At 48.7% G+C, this 17,833-nt stretch overlaps 7 protein-coding genes across 7 annotated transcripts; 5 read left to right on the forward strand and 2 right to left on the reverse strand.

Moving 5' to 3' along the window:
• Positions 1 to 555: 555 nt before the first annotated feature.
• N7457_007987 (uncharacterized protein) lies at positions 556 to 2,225 on the reverse strand (the record flags this gene model as incomplete). The annotated part of the gene is made up of 2 exons (XM_057179030.1): positions 556 to 1,994; positions 2,054 to 2,225. 2 exons carry the CDS (start codon positions 2,223 to 2,225, stop codon positions 556 to 558), a joined length of 1,611 nt encoding a protein of 536 aa, XP_057027416.1.
• A 648-nt stretch (positions 2,226 to 2,873) lies between these two features.
• N7457_007988 (GMC family oxidoreductase) lies at positions 2,874 to 4,298 on the forward strand (the record flags this gene model as incomplete). The annotated part of the gene is made up of 1 exon (XM_057179031.1): positions 2,874 to 4,298. One exon carries the CDS (start codon positions 2,874 to 2,876, stop codon positions 4,296 to 4,298), a length of 1,425 nt encoding a protein of 474 aa, XP_057027417.1.
• A 576-nt stretch (positions 4,299 to 4,874) lies between these two features.
• On the forward strand, positions 4,875 to 7,550 carry faeB-2 (putative feruloyl esterase; the record flags this gene model as incomplete). Its single annotated transcript, XM_057179032.1, has 3 exons — positions 4,875 to 5,137; positions 5,907 to 6,253; positions 6,307 to 7,550. 3 exons carry the CDS (start codon positions 4,875 to 4,877, stop codon positions 7,548 to 7,550), a joined length of 1,854 nt encoding a protein of 617 aa, XP_057027418.1.
• A 617-nt stretch (positions 7,551 to 8,167) lies between these two features.
• Positions 8,168 to 9,438, forward strand: N7457_007990 (uncharacterized protein; the record flags this gene model as incomplete). The annotated part of the gene is made up of 2 exons (XM_057179033.1): positions 8,168 to 8,656; positions 8,716 to 9,438. 2 exons carry the CDS (start codon positions 8,168 to 8,170, stop codon positions 9,436 to 9,438), a joined length of 1,212 nt encoding a protein of 403 aa, XP_057027419.1.
• A 1,340-nt stretch (positions 9,439 to 10,778) lies between these two features.
• On the forward strand, positions 10,779 to 12,206 carry N7457_007991 (putative MFS monocarboxylate transporter; the record flags this gene model as incomplete). Its single annotated transcript, XM_057179034.1, has 3 exons — positions 10,779 to 10,951; positions 11,008 to 11,245; positions 11,301 to 12,206. 3 exons carry the CDS (start codon positions 10,779 to 10,781, stop codon positions 12,204 to 12,206), a joined length of 1,317 nt encoding a protein of 438 aa, XP_057027420.1.
• A 645-nt stretch (positions 12,207 to 12,851) lies between these two features.
• On the forward strand, positions 12,852 to 13,304 carry N7457_007992 (uncharacterized protein; the record flags this gene model as incomplete). The annotated part of the gene is made up of 2 exons (XM_057179035.1): positions 12,852 to 13,010; positions 13,071 to 13,304. 2 exons carry the CDS (start codon positions 12,852 to 12,854, stop codon positions 13,302 to 13,304), a joined length of 393 nt encoding a protein of 130 aa, XP_057027421.1.
• Positions 13,305 to 15,399: 2,095 nt separating this feature from the next.
• Positions 15,400 to 17,446, reverse strand: N7457_007993 (Major facilitator superfamily domain general substrate transporter; the record flags this gene model as incomplete). The annotated part of the gene is made up of 8 exons (XM_057179036.1): positions 15,400 to 15,679; positions 15,737 to 15,983; positions 16,040 to 16,196; positions 16,249 to 16,498; positions 16,550 to 16,940; positions 16,993 to 17,120; positions 17,183 to 17,238; positions 17,303 to 17,446. 8 exons carry the CDS (start codon positions 17,444 to 17,446, stop codon positions 15,400 to 15,402), a joined length of 1,653 nt encoding a protein of 550 aa, XP_057027422.1.
• Positions 17,447 to 17,833: the final 387 nt, after the last annotated feature.

Consider the following 17,833-nt stretch of genomic DNA (forward strand, 5'->3'; position numbering starts at 1 on the left):
ATCAGACGGATGGTCCGATCAAAATATGATCATGCAACACGGAATTCCATTTGAGACTGGCGTTTTGATGTACAGCGACGATCAACCGGTCTCTCGAGCGGTGAGGCAGTTGCGTTGTCTCGCCACGTCTTTGCCACTCCCGTCCTGATGAGCGAAATGCGAGAAAACGCCGAGATTTTGGGAGGAAAAATTCACCAATGATAGTCGACGGAATTGTTGATTCGAGGGTGTTTGGAGGTTGAAGGCGGCCGTGCACAAAAAGATTAGATTAATGAGTTGCTGGGTAGTTCTGCTTTCACCCGGGAGTGATCAATGTCTGAAGTCATCCCCTTTGTAGCATCTACTCTTTGCACTTCTTAAAATTTTGTATTCTTCTGGTCATCTACAAGGCTCGAGACCGAATGGTTCAAAGAAGGCTTGTTCTAGTCTGAATCATTAACACCCATAGCAGCCAAGGTTGCTATACCAGGTACTTTGGGATGTGTACACAGTCTATGTATGTATATAGTGGATATTGGTACTTTTCTTCTACTGATGCCCGACGAACTGCTCTCTCTATCGTCTGGCCAGGTTGTTGTGTAGCTTGTGCTCTCTCATAGCGAGACTCGCCAATGCGCCCAACACAGTAAGGCCCAACAATGTCACAAACACCGCCCGAAGGGAGTCCATGTATGCATCAAGCACTCCAGGTGTCCAGTCTGCGGGAACCTTCCAAATTTCGTCTAAGCTATCACGAAGACGTCCTATCACCTCCTTGGCGTCATCGCGCCCACCAAATCGAGACCAAAGCCCAAGGTTCAGGGTGTTCTGGAAGACAGCCGAAGCCACCGTGATACCAAGAGTGCTTCCAGTGCTGCGGAACGCGTACGAAGCCGAAGTCACAACTGCATGGTGCTGGTGATCTACAGCAGAAATGAGTGCCACCAAGGTGATGGTCAGCATACTGCCGTAGGCTGCACCGCCCAAGAAGAAATAGAAGAACGGTAGCCCAACAGGCGTGTGGAGATTTAAAGTGCAGATGAGGGCAGCGGAGAGAACTTGCAGCGCCATGACAACATAACTGAGAAAGGTATACCGACCGCTAGCACGCATGATGATGCCCGACCCCAAAGAGCCAATCGAGGTGCCGATAGCCTGCGGGATGAGCCGTGCACCCGCCGCAGTTGCGGAAAATCCCTGCACCTGGAAGAAAACTGGCAAATAGAAAAGCATGCCGAAAACGGCCATCGTTGTGAACCAATTGGTCAAGCAAGCAGCTGCCACGGTGCGATCCAGCAGCAGGCGCACAGGAATAACGGGCTCGGAAGCAACTCGAGCTTCCACGTAGATGAACAGACCCAGGAAAATAGCAGATGCTACCAGCGATCCCACCACCAGCGGATGGGTCCAAGGCACTTGGTTTCCGCCAGTGTTGAGGCCAAGCAACAATGTCACCAGTGTCAAAACGAGGGTGATGGCGCCCAGGAAGTCAACGCGCTTGATACGAGCGGTATCGGATTCTTTCACAGGGATATTGACTTTCACTGCAACCAGAATGCACGAGACAACCAGGAATGGAACCTGGAGCAAGAACGCCCATCTCCATCCCAGAGTATCGTTGATCCACCCGCCAAACACACCCCCAAGTCCCATGCCTGCACCATAGCAGATGTTTCCAATGCCCTGCCAGATGCCTCGCTTACGGAGAGGAATCAGATCCGAAGTGACGAAAGTGGAGATTGCGGTAAGACCGCCTCCTCCGACACCAGCCACGACGCGACCAAGAATGATTACCCATTGGGCTCTTGCCAGACCGCAGATCAGATTGCCAATAGCAAAGAAGATGTTGGAAAAGACAAGTCCCCAACGACGGGAGTAGATATCGGTTAAACGGCCGCTGAGGGGTTGGCAGGCAGCATTGGAGATTAAATAAGAGGTAGCAAGCCAAGAAAGCAGCGAGAATGAATTGAAAGACGAAGAGATGGGCGCAGAGAGTGTCGCGACGATTGTTGTATCTGCAATCAAACCGTGTTAATATTTATTCTACTGAAGACCCAATAATCGACATTCATACCGAGGGCAGCCAGGAAGACACCGACCCAGATGCTTCCCAGAATCCAAATCAGCTCCTTGGTGCTAGGTTCCTGAGGGAGCGGGGTGGTCTCGTTGGCATCGCCGTCTGGCGCGTCCCGAAGGAGAGGCGTCTGCTCAGATACGGGCTCTCCGGTAGACTCGTCTATAGCCATGGTGTAACATGTATCGTTCAAAACTGAAACAAAATTTCTCCGACGAGATTGGCAATGACGTGCTCGGCGACTCGGGAAGGCGGCGAGTGCGGAGATGTGGAGACGGGCCCAGATCCCGAGTCTGTGTGTTTACATCTAGTCCTAATCCGGCACTTGGCACATACTCTGTCAACCTTGTATATTGAAGAAACAAAGAAAGTGATGGTGACAGCTTGACTAGCATGGCCCTCTTAGCAGCCCTAGACATTTAATTTGCTGTCATACTTCAACCCTTGCAGGCCGTGGGGGTGTTCGGACGGCCTCCCTGTAAGATAAACAGAAACCTACTTCCCAACTAACCATCCGAAAAATATTGTGCTATAAGCAACTTGTTTGATAATGGCACCCCAGACTATGCCATTTACAACCAAATTTCTCATTATTGGCGGGGGAACAGCCGGATTGGTGGTTGCATGCCGTCTTTCAGAGGATCCAAAGACTCATGTTGTTGTTCTGGAGACCGGCCCTGATGCTTCCACTGATCCTCGAGTCCAAAACCCCGGAGCCTGGAGCTCATTGATCGGATCGGAGCTAGACTGGAAACTAAAAATAGCCCCGCAGGTTCGTTAGCTCTGTGGTTCAATCTAGCTAGAGGTTTAGCTCACCTTGATGCTGTTCAAGTATGGCTTCAACGACCGAGAACTCGATCATCCAGCGGGCAGGGTTCTTGGTGGTTCCTCGGCCATCAATGGAATGGCTTATACTCCCCCGTCGCCGGCCGGAATCGATGCTTGGGCGCAACTGGGAAACCCGAGATGGAACTGGCAGTCTTTACGACCTTATCTTCGCAAGTCCCATACTCTGAATCTGCCACAGTCGGATAGTTCCACAGGCGAGAGAGAAAACTATTCTTCTCACGGGCCAATTGAAGTTGTATTTCCTGCCTTGAACGACGAGAAAAGCTTTCCCCTTGCAAACGCATGGAAAGAAGCATTCCGAGCCCAGGGATACGAGCATAGCATCGACGCTTTTCCAGAGAACAGGACAATTGGCACTCGAGATTATATGGCTACCATAAACCCAGTTTCAGGACATCACAGCAGTGGAGACAGCGAGTATGGCAGACTGGCAGCCCAACGCGCCAACGTGATTATAATCACTAGTGCGACAGTCCATCGCATTATCTTTTCCTCCAGCTCAGATACTCTTGTCGCAACTGGGGCGGAGTTTGAACGTTATGGTGCGACCATGAAGATCCAGGCAACCAAGGAAGTTATCCTAGCGGCAGGTGCCTTCAATACGCCGAAGCTATTAGAGCTGTCAGGGATCGGCGGCGCAGACAGACTAGATCACCTCGGTATTAAACCATTAATTGATCAACCCGCGGTGGGCGAGAACCTTCAGAACCATCTGACGAGCATGGTCACAGTACCCCTCAAGACTCACCCTGATATTGATGGAATATCACCCGGAGTCAAAGGTGTGGCATTTGCACGTCTTGACCCTGAAGAGCAAACGAACCTCTTCTGGGGAGGTCCCAAGCCCACGAGTCCATCCGACTGGGTCATTCGGTCACTCTTGCACAGCCGTGATGAGGCATCAGCGGTCTTTCTTATGGCGGTAATACCGGGGAACATGGTTATTCTGGGCGTTATCGCGAGTTTCCCATTTTCACGAGGGCATTGTCACATCAAATCGGCGGACCCAAATGATATGTCCACCATTGACGGACAGTATTTCAGTCATGATCTGGATATAGAGATCCTGGCTCGTCATGTGCAGACCTTGCACCATTTGACGAAAGATCCAGCTCTGCAGGAATTCCTTCAGCCCAGTACAGCCTTGACGGATCTAGAAACGATAAAGACACAACTGCGAGAGGAAACCGCATCGTCTTGCCACCATGGATGCGGCACTGCCGCGATGCTCCCCCAGGAAGCAGGGGGAGTAGTAGATCAAGATTTGAAGGTATATGGGACGAAGAACTTGCGGATTGTGGACGCAAGTATCTTCCCGCTTATCACGAATGCGAACCCTATTACAACGGTGTATGCCGTGGCTGAACGGGCTGCCGATATCATTCGCAGTAAGTGATAGGGTCAGTCAGGTAGGTAGATTTGACTATAGGAGGAGCAAAGTGAGTCGTTTGGATATCTCTCAGTGGCATATTTCGGGTTAGCACACACCGATTAGATCAATTTATAATCCTTTCATTCTATCATTCGAGTGACACGGGCAATAATCTAAAATAACATACCTGAGAGGCTAGAATTTCTCATAGATTTTGGTGTGAACTGCTCATGGAAATTTCAAGAGCACTGGGATCTTTGCTCCGTAACAAAGTCAAAGGTTAGAAAGGTGTGGAGTGTCGAGAAATGCGAGGATCTTGGACACCCCAAGAAAGTAACGAACCATCTCTTTCTCATCTTTTCCAATCCAACACTCTCACTCCATCATCCGTCATCTACCATCCACTTTCTTTCGTCCATGGACACCTTAACTCTTCTCGTTTTGTCACCAATTATCGTTGTGCCGATTATTCCCTGGGTAGCAGCATGGGTTCGGCACTTCTTCAACAAGTTCTGGGATTGGTTGTCCATCCGGAAGCTAAATGCGATGATGGGGCAAATTGAGACACAAATTGAGAGAATGATTCATTTACGCACCAGAATGCGCGCTCTTAACGACAGTATCGACATCATCGCGGAGAGATTCGAGGCTTGGACACTTCGAATGGATGCCACACTACAAGACACACCAATTCCTGAGAAGGCGAAGATGGTTTCCATCGAAGCAGCTAGGTGGAGAGCCCAGAAATGCGAATGGGAGGAGGAATATTTCACTTGCCAGGAGGAACTTGACGATATGGAGGTGCAACTTACGATTCAACTCGAGAGACTGAGGGCTTTAAGGCAAACGTTGCTCCATGGGCGGTATGTATATCACACCTAACTATCTGCCTGAGTATTGCTTGATACTAAACACACTAGCGGTTAGAAATTGATCGTCTCGCCAACACAGCCGAGCTACATATGGGAAGATGCTGATGGGGTCATTCATTGCAGTTTGAATCTACCCTGGCCCTCCCACATCGCGTGAAGCTGGCTCCCCAGTGACACCAAAGGATCTATTTCTAAGAAAAGCCAGATGACTCCGGACTCGTGGTTTGTGAATTCAAATGCATAGCTAGGAAAAATTAAGTTATGCTGATTAACAATATCCATACGCATCTGTGCAAGTGAAAATTCAGTAGGGATGATAGGTTTTGGAAGTGGGATGGGGAGTGTGTACACATCCTTGTGAAGACACAGCTATTGAACCGGGTTGCAACGCCTTGAAATAGCATCTCGGTACATCCTGAAACACAAGGACAAACAAGTTCGAAATCGAAAATGGTCATGGTCGCTACCACGCGCTAAACTAAGGTTGTTCTCCGCAATTGTGGAGATCCCCAGGTTTCTCCCTCTTCGCCGGGCATCCTTACATACAGCAGTCTACTAAGGCCAGAATGCCATTTCATATTTCGCTTGTATTATATGTCACCGCCCCTGTTTTAATAATTCCACCCCTGCTATTCCAATAAGTTCACGAGTACGACAACTAGGAGACTAGGGGCTGGTATCAAGGCGCGGATCCGCTGCTCAGGTTAGTTTGCAGATGCTTGTCATCGTATATGAATTAACACTGGTGCAATACTAGCAGTGTCATCAATATGACTCGACTTAAGAGATTGCCTCTGGTGGCTCTGGCCTCGCTTGCTCTGGCCAGCCAGGATGCCTTCCAATCCAAATGTGCCGGGTTTGGTGCCCAAATTGACATTCCTGATGTCAAGGTCAACTTTGTAGAGTTTGTGCAGGGAGGCACCGATGTGTCTTTGGCTGGCAATCCCCCGAGCTGTGGTAGATTGAGCCAGGCGGTCTCGGTAGATCTGTGCCGAGTCGCCATGGCCGTGTCAACTTCCAACAGTGGCGAGATCACGTTAGAGGCCTGGTTTCCTCGTGAGTACCAGAGTCGTTTCTTGAGCACTGGAAACGGCGGTATTGCTGGGTGTGAGTTCCAATGATGAATCTCAAATGACAGTTTAATACTAATCTTGACATAGGCATTCAATACTTTGATCTCGCGTATACCGCACAGTTAGGCTTTGCCGCGGTCGGCACGAACAACGGACACAATGGTACCTCAGGAGAGGCTTTCTACCATAACCCCGAAGTGATCAAAGACTACGCATACCGTGCTCTCCACACTGGAGTGGTTGTGGGCAAGCAACTCACCAAGCAATTCTATGATCAGGGTTTCAAGAAGAGCTATTTTCTCGGATGTTCGACTGGTGGCCGCCAAGGTTGGAAGTCTATTCAGAAATATCCCAATGACTTTGACGGGGTAGTTGCTGGTGCTCCGGCTATCAACTTTGTCAACCTGTCTTCATGGAGGGCAAGGTTCTACCCTATCACCGGTCCACCGTCTTCAGAAACGTTCCTGTCGACAGCTGAATGGAAGATTGTCCATGAGGAAATCCTCCGTCAGTGTGATGCCATCGATGGCGCCGAGGATGGAATCATCGAAGACCCAGATCTCTGCCGTCCTGTCCTAGAATCCTTGACTTGTGACCCCAGTGTGCCGAACAAGACAAGCTGCCTTACTAGCGCCCAAGTCAATACTGTGGAGCAAGTGCTGTCGCCATTCTATGGACTCGACGGCACTATTCTATATCCACGCATGCAACCTGGCTCTGAAGTTCTCACGGCAACTACTTTATACAATGGCAAACCGTTCCAATACAGCCAAGACTGGTTCCGGTACGTTGTATACAATGATTTGTCTTGGAGCGGAGAAAGCTTCACAATACAAGACGCCGCGGTTGCTCTCGCTCAGAACCCATACAACATCCAGACCTGGGAAGGGGATATATCATCTTTCAAGAATGCCGGTGGTAAGGTCCTACACTATCATGGCCTCCAGGACCCAAAGATCAGCTCCGAGATCTCCAAGATGTACTACTCCCACGTGTCGAACACCATGAAGCTACCTCCCTCAAAGTTGGATGAGTTCTATCGCTTCTTTCAAATCAGCGGCATGGGCCATTGCGGCGATGGCGACGGCGCCAATGGTATTGGGCATGGCACCAATACATACAATGGAGTTCACCCAGAGGACAATGTTCTTATGGCCATGGTACAGTGGGTCGAGGATGGCAAGGCACCAGATACTGTTCGGGGTGCGAAATTTTCCAATGGCCCTGGTTCGAAGATTGAATATGAGCGCAGACACTGCCGTTGGCCACGCCGTAATGTCTTCACGGGCCCCGGGGACTACAAAGATGAGAATGCTTGGGCGTGCATTTAGATGTTCCCGCCACCCGCTATAGACACTTTCCGACGGTACGATCAAGAGATTTTGCAATGTCAGACACATCAAACATAAACTACCTCGTGAATCTCCTCTGACTTTATATATTTCCCCCCATTTTCACAATGACCTGCTGGAGACCCACAAGGCAAACGTGAAATATGTAAGTCATATCTCCTCCGATCCTCTCGACCCAACCCATGAAGTCAGCGAATGCACAGAGCAGCGTCAACTGACGGGACGTCATGTGGGCAGAAAAGGGGCGGTGTTCCCCGGCAGGACAATACCCTCCGCAGCCAAGAAGGGTAGACCGCCCAGCGGACTGGCTCCGACTGGGTTGCAGATCAGTTGAGCTGTGCCACCACTATAATTCCGCTGAATTATTCATTTTTTATATCAATCCCGTATATCATTTATTGTGGAGTTCGAAACTCTTCCTATATATCACCACCCCTACGAGCTGGCGCACGGATCATCATTTACGGCCCCCAATTCAAGCTACCCCTCGGATCGCGTATATAGCGGCGTCAATCCCGCGACAACATCGTGCCTCGTGTTTATAGGCCACCTTTGTCATTTTCGACCCATCAACAACAAACTTGCATCCAATCATAATGGCAGACCCGGAGATGGATCAGTTCGCGCAAACTCGCGGCGCCGACGACCTATTCGACGACGAGATTATCCCCGTCTCCGCAGAGCAGCAGCAGGCGCAGACGAAGGTCATTGCCGCTGAGCCAGAGCCAGAGCCGCAGGAAGTAAGTTTACCCGAGAAGTCAGCTGCCGAGCCGATTCAACGCGGGGAGACTCCGCAGCGGGGCCGTGGCGGAGAACGAGGTCGTGGCCGACGAAGGGGGAAGGGAGGGCGTGGTGGACGAGATTCGGAGCAAAAGCGCTCGGAAAGCTCGTCGCGGAAGAAGACATCCACTACTGCGTCTGTGGCTGATGCGCGCGAGGCAGGCGCGAAGCCTGACAAGCCTGAGCCTAAGGAGCCGGCAGGCGCAGGTGAGGATGGTGATGGGGAGGAAGCAGTGAATGGAGCTGAGTCACAGCGTGTGCCAGCTGTTCGCGGTGATCGAAGTGCTACTGGTGGTCTGAGAAAGGTAGGCCAGTCATGTTTCCCTGATGTAAAGAGAGCAGCATGCTGACAGTTTTCTCCTAGCCTAAACTCACCGAAGAAGAATTATCCAAAAGAATCGCTGCGGCGAAAGAGAATGCCGTGAAGAAGGCAGCTGCGCATGCTCGCGCGGAAGCTGATCAGGCTTCTTTCATGGAGCGTGAGCAGGAGGCCGCGAAGAAGCGGCGCGAAGAGCTTGCGCACCGGCGCGTGATGGATAATGAGCGCGAGAAGAATAGACAACGCAAGCTCAAAGCCCAGACCGGACGTGAATGGGACTCACAAAAACGCGAGGAAGATTATAATCCTCGTGGCGGAGGTAGTCAATTCCGGCGAGGTATGCATGGGGGCGTATCTGGCCACGTGCGACGTGACTTTGAAGAAAGCCGTTCAGAAGATGTTGCCGAACAACCCAGCAGCCACCGGGGTCGTGGACGAGGTGGACGAGGTGGACGTGAACGAGGATCTCCGCGTGCCACAACAGGAGAGAAACCCCGCAAGGGCCTGGCTGATAGTATATACGCAACGCCGAGTCCCGCTGCACCAGGTCTGGATGATAAAAATGCCTTCCCAGCTTTACCCGAAAGACCTAAGAAGGCCGAGGTAAAAGCCAACTCTGAATCGGAGACCAAGCTGAAGGCAGTGACCAAAGTCGAGACCGAATCTGTCCCTGCTCCAGCGAAGTCACCAGCAACGATGGACAAGTTGGATTCCACGTTCTCACCCATCACTGGAACTTGGGCGGACCAGTTCGATGATGACGAGTAACGAACACTATTATTGGTCTGGCTCGCTTTGTAATTGTTTTTGTTTACGCTGGCTTTTAACGATTTTTCTTTCTGCATTTCACGATATTAAAAGACTCCCGTTTCTTTCACTTGCAATTTGATATCCCGCCCGTCTGAACCCTTGATTGTGGCTCAGGCTGCTCAGATGCAAAAGTTTTGCAATACTACATATCACATATTGACTACATGGCGCACGCTGTCTTCACTTTGCGATCTCTATGCTTCTGCTTCTCGTATACCTTTTGGCTCGTGCTGTTACTTTGCAGTTAATACAACCATTATTTACTCGCAGTTTTCACACCAGATGATGATATATCGTTATATATCACCGACCCATCTTTATCTTTCGAAGTCATCAGCGCAATACAGTTATGAAACGCCCCAAATGCTTCTGTTGGTGCTCCTCATAGGAGAACTCCCGTTCCAAAGAGCTATATGAAGGCCGTCATACAACTGTCAGCAATTAGAAGCACCGAATTGACTTGAACCTGTACTGATCATAACACGGCCTTTTTCCCAGCCTTCACTATGGCCATCGAGGTAATCGGATGCAGATTCAAAGGCAACTCAAATGTCCAGTGTTGGCTTGAAACATCGAGTGAAGTTGGCAGCCCCAAGCATTCCGGGAGTATGGTCACAAAGTGGCGGCAAGAGCGACGGTGACAAGCTAGTATATTGGAACGAGATATTGTTGTATAGTGGAATGACCAGTATGGTCTTGTAAAATCATTGGTCAAATGTGACGCTTTCGAACAAGTCCAAATAGATAAGCCCATTTCTGATCTCTATTGCTCATATATAGCGTGGTAAATAGTATGCCGTTGTCCTAATTCCGAGATAATGTGATTGGTTCCGGGGCACGTCAATTGGCGTTGAATGGGAGCATGCAGCCAATAAATTCTCCGAGGACACAATATTTGTAACGGACGAATGCACGTAGGATTGAAATTCACATGCGCAGTTTCAAGAGAATGTAGCATGTAGAAATAGCTGCTCCGTCGATGTAGATAGGTTGATATAGATTTCCGGAAACGGTGGGCCACGTGCCGAGGCAGGGAAGCCCAAAGGAAAAACGGAATCTCCCCGGAGACTGGCACGTCCCCAATTTGGAGAATCCGCACTGGACGAGAGCGAACAAGCATCCTAGTCTAGTCTCCAGGGCTCTGACCCAATCGAATCGGCAGAGCTCGGTAACTGAGGTGCCGAAGAGGGCCGTGACTAATGGAAACCCCAGCTTTCTCCACTGTGGAGTGTCGTAAAGAAAAGGTCTCTCGTTTTTATAATTGACTTGATCTTTTGAAATGGCAAACAATCACCGAAATGGAGTCGAAGGAGAAGACCAGAACTGATGGCGCCCAACCCAGAACGCCCAGCAACTTGGCGCCCGACAGTGAACATGAAACAGAACTTGGACTCCCCGCAAAAACAGTCAATGGGGGCCTAAACGCATGGTTAACTGTCCTTGCAGGCTTTTGTGTCTTTGTAAACTCTTGGTTAGTTATATTCCTGCGGTCGAAATATGATTCTGTCCATCTAATCGTTGTTTTAGGGGCCTTTTGACAACTTATGGCGCTTTTCAAGAGTACTATCAGACAGAGCTTCTCTCTGATGAATCGCCGTCGACGATCTCATGGGTTGGCAGTGTTCAGGCCACTTTAATCCCCATGGTCGGTCTGGCTACCGGTCCATTAGTTGATGCCGGATATCTGCGTCCTCTAATTGTATGTGGAAGTTTCTTGACTGTATTCGGAATGATGATGACCAGTCTTGCCACTTCATATTACCAGGTAAGTCTACATCGTTAGCAACATCACATCACAGGTCATCTTCTAACATGAGCAGATATTGCTTGCACAAGGATTCTGCGTGGGTATGGGAGGCGGTATATCCTACATCCCAGCGCTAGTCGTGATCTCCACGAATTTCACCACAAGGCGCCCCATTGCCATCGGCTGTGCATCGATTGGATCCAGCGTGGGAGCTGTCATTTTCCCCATCATGTTCCGCCAACTAGAACCCAAGATTGGGTTTCCATGGGCAGTCCGTTGCATCGGATTCATCTCTTTACTCCTCGCCGTTGTGGCTTGTCTGATCTTGTGTCGGCAACCAGGCCACAGAGCCCGCGCAAGAGATTTGATTGACTGGAAAGCCTTCCGCGAACCCTCATTCATGATGTTCTCGCTTTCACTCACATTTGTTATGCTTGCATTCTACGTCCCGATCTTCTATGTCGCCTCTTATGCCCGCACCGTTGTGCATACTGTCAACCTCAGCTTTTACATGGTTGCTATTGTCAACGGCTCATCGGCCATCGGCCGTGTTGTTCCTTATCTGCTTGTCGCGTATATCAAGCCCATGGGAATCCTCATTTTGTCTGTCGCAGCATCAGCCCTCGCTATGTTTACTTGGATCGCGGCTACCGATTCAGCTGGATTTATTGTTTGGGCGTGCTACTGGGGAGCTCTCAGTGGTGTACTGGTCACGGCGCCGACTTCTATTGTCTCACATCCGATCTTCTGTCCGGATGTCAGCTTTTTGGGGACGCGTTTGGGCATGATGTGGGGTATATCCTCTTTCGGGTCGCTTGCTGGCACTCCCATTGCGGGTGCGTTGGTCAATCTTGAGACTGCTGAATTCTTGCATGCTCAGATCTTTGCGGGGTGTATGATGGTAGGCGCTGTCTTCTTACAGGTCTGGCCAACTTGGAAGGTGATTCAATATGACCGGGAGCAGTCTAGCAAAAGTTGACGCATCCACGAGAGATCGAAGGTCAAGGTCGACATTACTTGTCAACTAATTTTATATAATACCTGGCAGATATCATAACATTCCTCTTTGTACAGGATATGACACAATAATTGATATACTTGAAATCAAAAAGTAATAGATCTACTAGCTGGTGCCGAGGTATCATTTACGCAGAAGCATCCACCTATTCAGATATACACATCTGACATCATCCTCCGAAAGAGTACTGTTCTATCAGACGGCAGCCAAAGTCCAACAAAAATAAAACCGGGTGAGAGGCGATGTGAAGGCGCTCCACGTGACCGCATCAACAACCAATCACACTGAGTGATCTATACTCATCATGACTTCATCCGGGGTCGTGGCAAGCAGTCAAGGCGATAGAATCTGGAGATATAAATGGGGATCATTTCGCGGTGGGTCGGCCGATTTTCATATTTCTTCTCTTTAGGCAATTTCCATAACAAAAATTTGCAGGTTTCAACCACCATTTTACTAAAACATACTCCGTGTCGAGGTTAGTGTATCAATACTCATACACTTTGGCCCACAGATTGTTATATTTGGACGCTCTCTGGCCTTTGATCTCTCCAGCTATATAGCTAACGGGTATAAGATACAGCTTAAACTGAAACCAAGACTACAATGGGTAGTGACAGCGATAACAACCGTCAAACGAGCGCAGTCGAAGGAGACACCAGTGCCACACCCACCCCAGCTAACGATGTTGGCTCGCCAGCTGGACAAGGATGGGGTGACAGGCTCTGGAAGGGTGGTATGAATGAGGGACCAGGACACGCAACTGTACGTGATTCAGTGTTGACAGCCCAGCACCATAACACGTGGTTCTAATCTCTCTCACAGGCTCCCAACCCTAGAGCAACCATGGGAGAGTTCCTTGGTTTATATGACCAGAAATCGCGTGCTGAGCAGAAATATCTCCATCGTGAAACTTTAGCCGATCCCAATGTCAGAGCTACGACCGAGCAAGGAGAGCCGACGTGCGTGACTGAAGATCACAGTTTCATGGGCCATAAGGCCGGTGATCCTGATACTTTACCTGGATGGAATACATTCAAGAAGTTTATTGCCCCCTGAGTGATCCCTGTTTATTGTGGAGAGATGTGTGACCGCTTATGAATGAAAGGACTGTCATGGATTCTCCAAGGGCAGTCAAGATAATATACTTCTTCAGATGACATGAGGCTTAAGATGTATCATTCAATACATTATTCCGGGATGCTTTTATGATTTGTACTAGCAATATCAAACTGTCTATAACTTCACCACTGGAGACATGATATTCTCATGTAGTATATGTAGTTCAGTCTGAAATAGTCATTATTCCACTGTTCATCTCGTGTATAACTGCCCGACTTCCAAATCCTTTTGCCTCCGTTTAAGATAATATTGTTAAATGATATATAGAACCAAAGTCCCTAGTTCTATAATAAGCACTTTGTGGCTCTAACCCTCCTCCAGAGAAATGATTTGACGACCTGAAGCTTTTCAAGTTGATCCAATGCACACTCAACCGCATTCACTGCCATGCCATACCCGTCCTGGAAGCATGTTCCTCCCGCACCGTAATTGTGAACCACGAGAATCTTTCCCTTGGAATCATCTACCTTCACAACTTCGCCGGCGACACAAGCAACTCCTCTATATTAGCAACTCAATTACGGCAAAGGCCTAGCTTGACAATTGAACGACTCACATCCTTTACATAGCTGACCATGGAGTCGAGCATACTGCGCGATGGCATTTCATCCCAGTACTCCGTCGAGGGGATTAACAGTTCCGAATTACGGAGTAGACGAGAGCGCCTATCTCGGAGGCGATCGATTTGAGGCCCGTGGACCTCCCCAAAGCTCATAAATGGGGGCCCAAGGCCCACCCAGCAGTGGGTCATGGGCTGTGAGGGGCTATCGATGGGGGCCCATAATAGCCTATCATACATAGCCCAGTGAGGGGGTCTTGGCGCTTACGAGCTGGGGTCTTGTAATCGCTGAATTCTGGCCTTCCACTGATCCATAGAGTTCAAATTTGGAATCTAGAGTCACATAGCTGTAGAAGTATGTCAGTTTAATCAAACCCCAACTAGTGGAGGTTGAGATATCACGAAACGATATTAATATTGATGTCCTGATGTTATGTAGATGATATTTAGGATTCATGCGGGAGTACCACCATTTTCTAAGAGAACCTCTGTAATTCAAAACTTATCTAAATAACGCGTCTTCTAGCGCATTGAAACTTGACATATAGATTTCACTAACTATGAACTACGTTTCAATTAAAATCATAGAATATTACCCCGATATGAGGTCTAGAAACGGGATCTAAAGATAAGGTAATTAATTTTGCAAAATGGTTGCACTGTTTAGTGCCAATTGGGCCTAGTAGGCCCCCATCAAGGGTCTAATGGGCCGGCCCTTGCCCGGGCCCATCGCCCAGCCCATTTGCGGGTTGGGTTGGGTCTTGGGGGCCACGCCGATTGGCGGCATTCACTTGTGGTGGCCAGGCGGAATAGCTTCTGACTGGTGCCCGTAATTCCAGATTTGGTCCACGGGTTGGAGTCTAAATCGATATCTCAGTAAACGTTACGATACAGCTCTGGAGAAGGTGGATACTAGGGGTCGGATGCAAGCTGGCTGTCTCACTTAGCACGATCGCCACCGTTCCGATGTCTTATCGACGATGATAATGGGGAATGTCCAAGAAAACAAAAAGGAAAGGGAATCATTGGCAATCAAAGGGGGAAATATGGTGCTATTATTGCCGATCTCTCTACATGTAACTTGGAGAGACATTGCCAAGAGAGTATGGCCAGTTGCTAAGATCGTTTCCAGGATGCTGGGATTTTCCTAGGATCTTCTTGGATTTCCAAAGTAAAAGGGCAAAGTAGCCAGCATAATCAACTATGGATGACGATTTAAGAACAAAATAATAACCAACATATAGATGTCCCGAGAGACCCATATAGAGATAGACATATGCATGACTATGTAACTTGAAGCGAAATTGATAGATATGGATGTAACTGTTAGGTACACTGAGATGACCATCTAATTCGAACTTACCACATAGGTATGTTTATGCCTAAGTTATGATGTACGAAGAGCTCGCAAAAAAGGGAAGACTGAGGTGTAAAAGGAGATTCATTCTGAACGCTAATATCAACAAAGAGGTCCTAAACTTCATTAGACTTGCTATGATCAACAATTCCCATGGCTTGTTGACCGTTTCCTTCAACTGGGATTCCTTCAACGAGTCCCATATCAATCGAATCAGCCTTTTCACTCTTCCTAAAGCAAAAGTAGAACACACATCCGGCCACAGTTGCCACAATTGCCAGCGATGCATACATCCAGACAAGGTAGGGGTCTTGTGATACCGGGCTCAGACCAATACAAATTGCAGCGGCGATGCCGATCATGACCCAGAAAAGTGCAGAGATAACAGATCTCAAACTAAGTCAAGATAGCGTTAGTATGGGGTGTACAACTTTGAGGACACGGGTGACTTACTTTTTTGGGGCATGTGTGAATGCGAGTTCCAACCCAGTGATGATGATAAAGGCCTCGGAGAAAGCGACAAGGACATACGCAGGACCTTGAATCCACACGTGGATGCTTCTCTCCGGGGAGTTGTAGATGTAGTGCTGTAGCACGCTGCAGTAAGCCATAGAGAGTGCGACAAGCACGAACCCAGCGAAGATCCGACGGACAGGGCTAAAGTCGATATTGTACTTGCGAAGGAGGGGGTAAATTCCCACTAAAAATCAAACTCGTAAGCGGATATTCGTTCTAGACTTTTGTGGCGAAACGTACAGTCAAGCAGTGGAATAAAGACACACAGAGCAATCGGATCCAAGTTTTGCAGGAGATCGTTGGGCGTTCCATGCAATGCCATTTGTCCCGCTTGTGAGATAAGATTGTTCCAAATCTGAACCCAGCAGACAAAGTAGAATGGGAAAAACACAAACATCTAGAACCTATGTAAGCATATTTCAACACGGAAATGTGGGAGGTTGACTTACCCTACAGCTTCTAAACCCTCGACGGACATCTTCGACGTACTGGTCCGTGTATTGCGGCGCAGAAGCAAATGCGTAGTTACTCAGTCGACCGGATGCCTCTAGAGCCGAGGGCTTTGCGCTGTTGAAATGCTTTTCTTGTCGCACAATGTTCAAGACTTTGCATGCATCAAGAATGGCGGATCCCTGTGGAGGAATCTTGACGTATCGCTTTTGACCATACAGGAAGACCATAGCCGAAAGAATGATCGCGCTATAACTTGTCAGCATGTGTCTTTCTTCTATTTAACTTTTCTAGACTCACATCAATGGGATCAAATATGCAAGCCAGAAAGAATGGTGGGCCTCAACATTGACTGTGATCAAAGGTGAGAGGGCACCCACATTGATAACCCAATAGAACCACATGAAGAGGGTCTGGATAGTCAATTCAGGGTCAACAACCACACGTTCGCCAGACTTGAGGGTCTTCAAGACTGGCTCTGCGTTTTGGTACTGTTCGGCACACATGGGTGTTACGTTTGCCTTGATTCCACCTGTTCCCAAGCCAACGATGGCCATGGAAGCAATCAAGCCACCGAAACCAGCATCTGCATTCAGGCCGGCTGGCGTAGACGTGCCAACCAGGAGGGTCAATCCGATGATATAAATACATAGCGCGATAGAGATAGCCTTGAACTTTCCGACATATTGATCTGATGGACGATTAGCAAAAATATAGCAAGCTTTGGAAAGCCTGAACCGTACCTGCAACTATGGCACCAATGACTGTGGAGGCATAGGCCCAAAATTTGAAGAAGTTTCCGAGGGCAGAGGCAACTGATTGACCTTTTCCTAATGCGCCGGGAAGATCTGACCCAGGATTGTATGGGTTACTATATTGGGAAAGATGTTAGAACATAGCTCCAAGTATATATTCGTATGGGAAATACCGTACTTGATGTAATTCTGCAAAGGACCGCTAAGGCCGAAGTAAGTGAATCGTTCGCCAAGCTATTAGTATGTCAATGTTAGTGAGCGATTATGACTGTTAACCCGTAGTGGTGGGGTAACGAACCTCAACAACAAGAATCAGTAGGATGACAGATGGGAACTTGTCAGGAACACGTCGAAGACCAGCAAAGGGGTCAACAGGGGCTTGGTCCGGCTTCTTCAGATCCTCTGAAAATCGTCCCCGATCATCGGCTAAGACTGAATCCATCTTGACGGAGCAAGATGTATATATGCGGTGTGGGTTATGAAAGTGATATGAGAGAAAGAAATAACAGCTCTCTACCGCACGTTGGACTCGAGGAATGGCATCTTAATTTAAACATCGCGCCGGACAGCGGAACGTCCCACGTTGAGGACGGAATCTGGGGTACAAGGCCCACTTTCCCCGCGCCCCCACAACCCGATGCCTATCAGCCCCTTGATCGGAGCCGCTGTGGGATCAATGCCGCCAACCAAAGCCCTGCAGCTTATCCGACGATATCAAAGGGCCTTGTGACTAGATTATTCACACTGTGGCGATTTTGTCATGACTGATTTCAAATATAGATATAAGATTGTCCATTAGTCAGTTTCCATTTCTCAATTTCGCTTTATC

This window comes from Penicillium paradoxum (genome assembly GCF_028828445.1).
Source record: "Penicillium paradoxum strain IBT 22861 chromosome Unknown utg000007l_segment0_segment0, whole genome shotgun sequence".
In the NCBI taxonomy this organism is placed as follows: domain Eukaryota; kingdom Fungi; phylum Ascomycota; class Eurotiomycetes; order Eurotiales; family Aspergillaceae; genus Penicillium; species Penicillium paradoxum.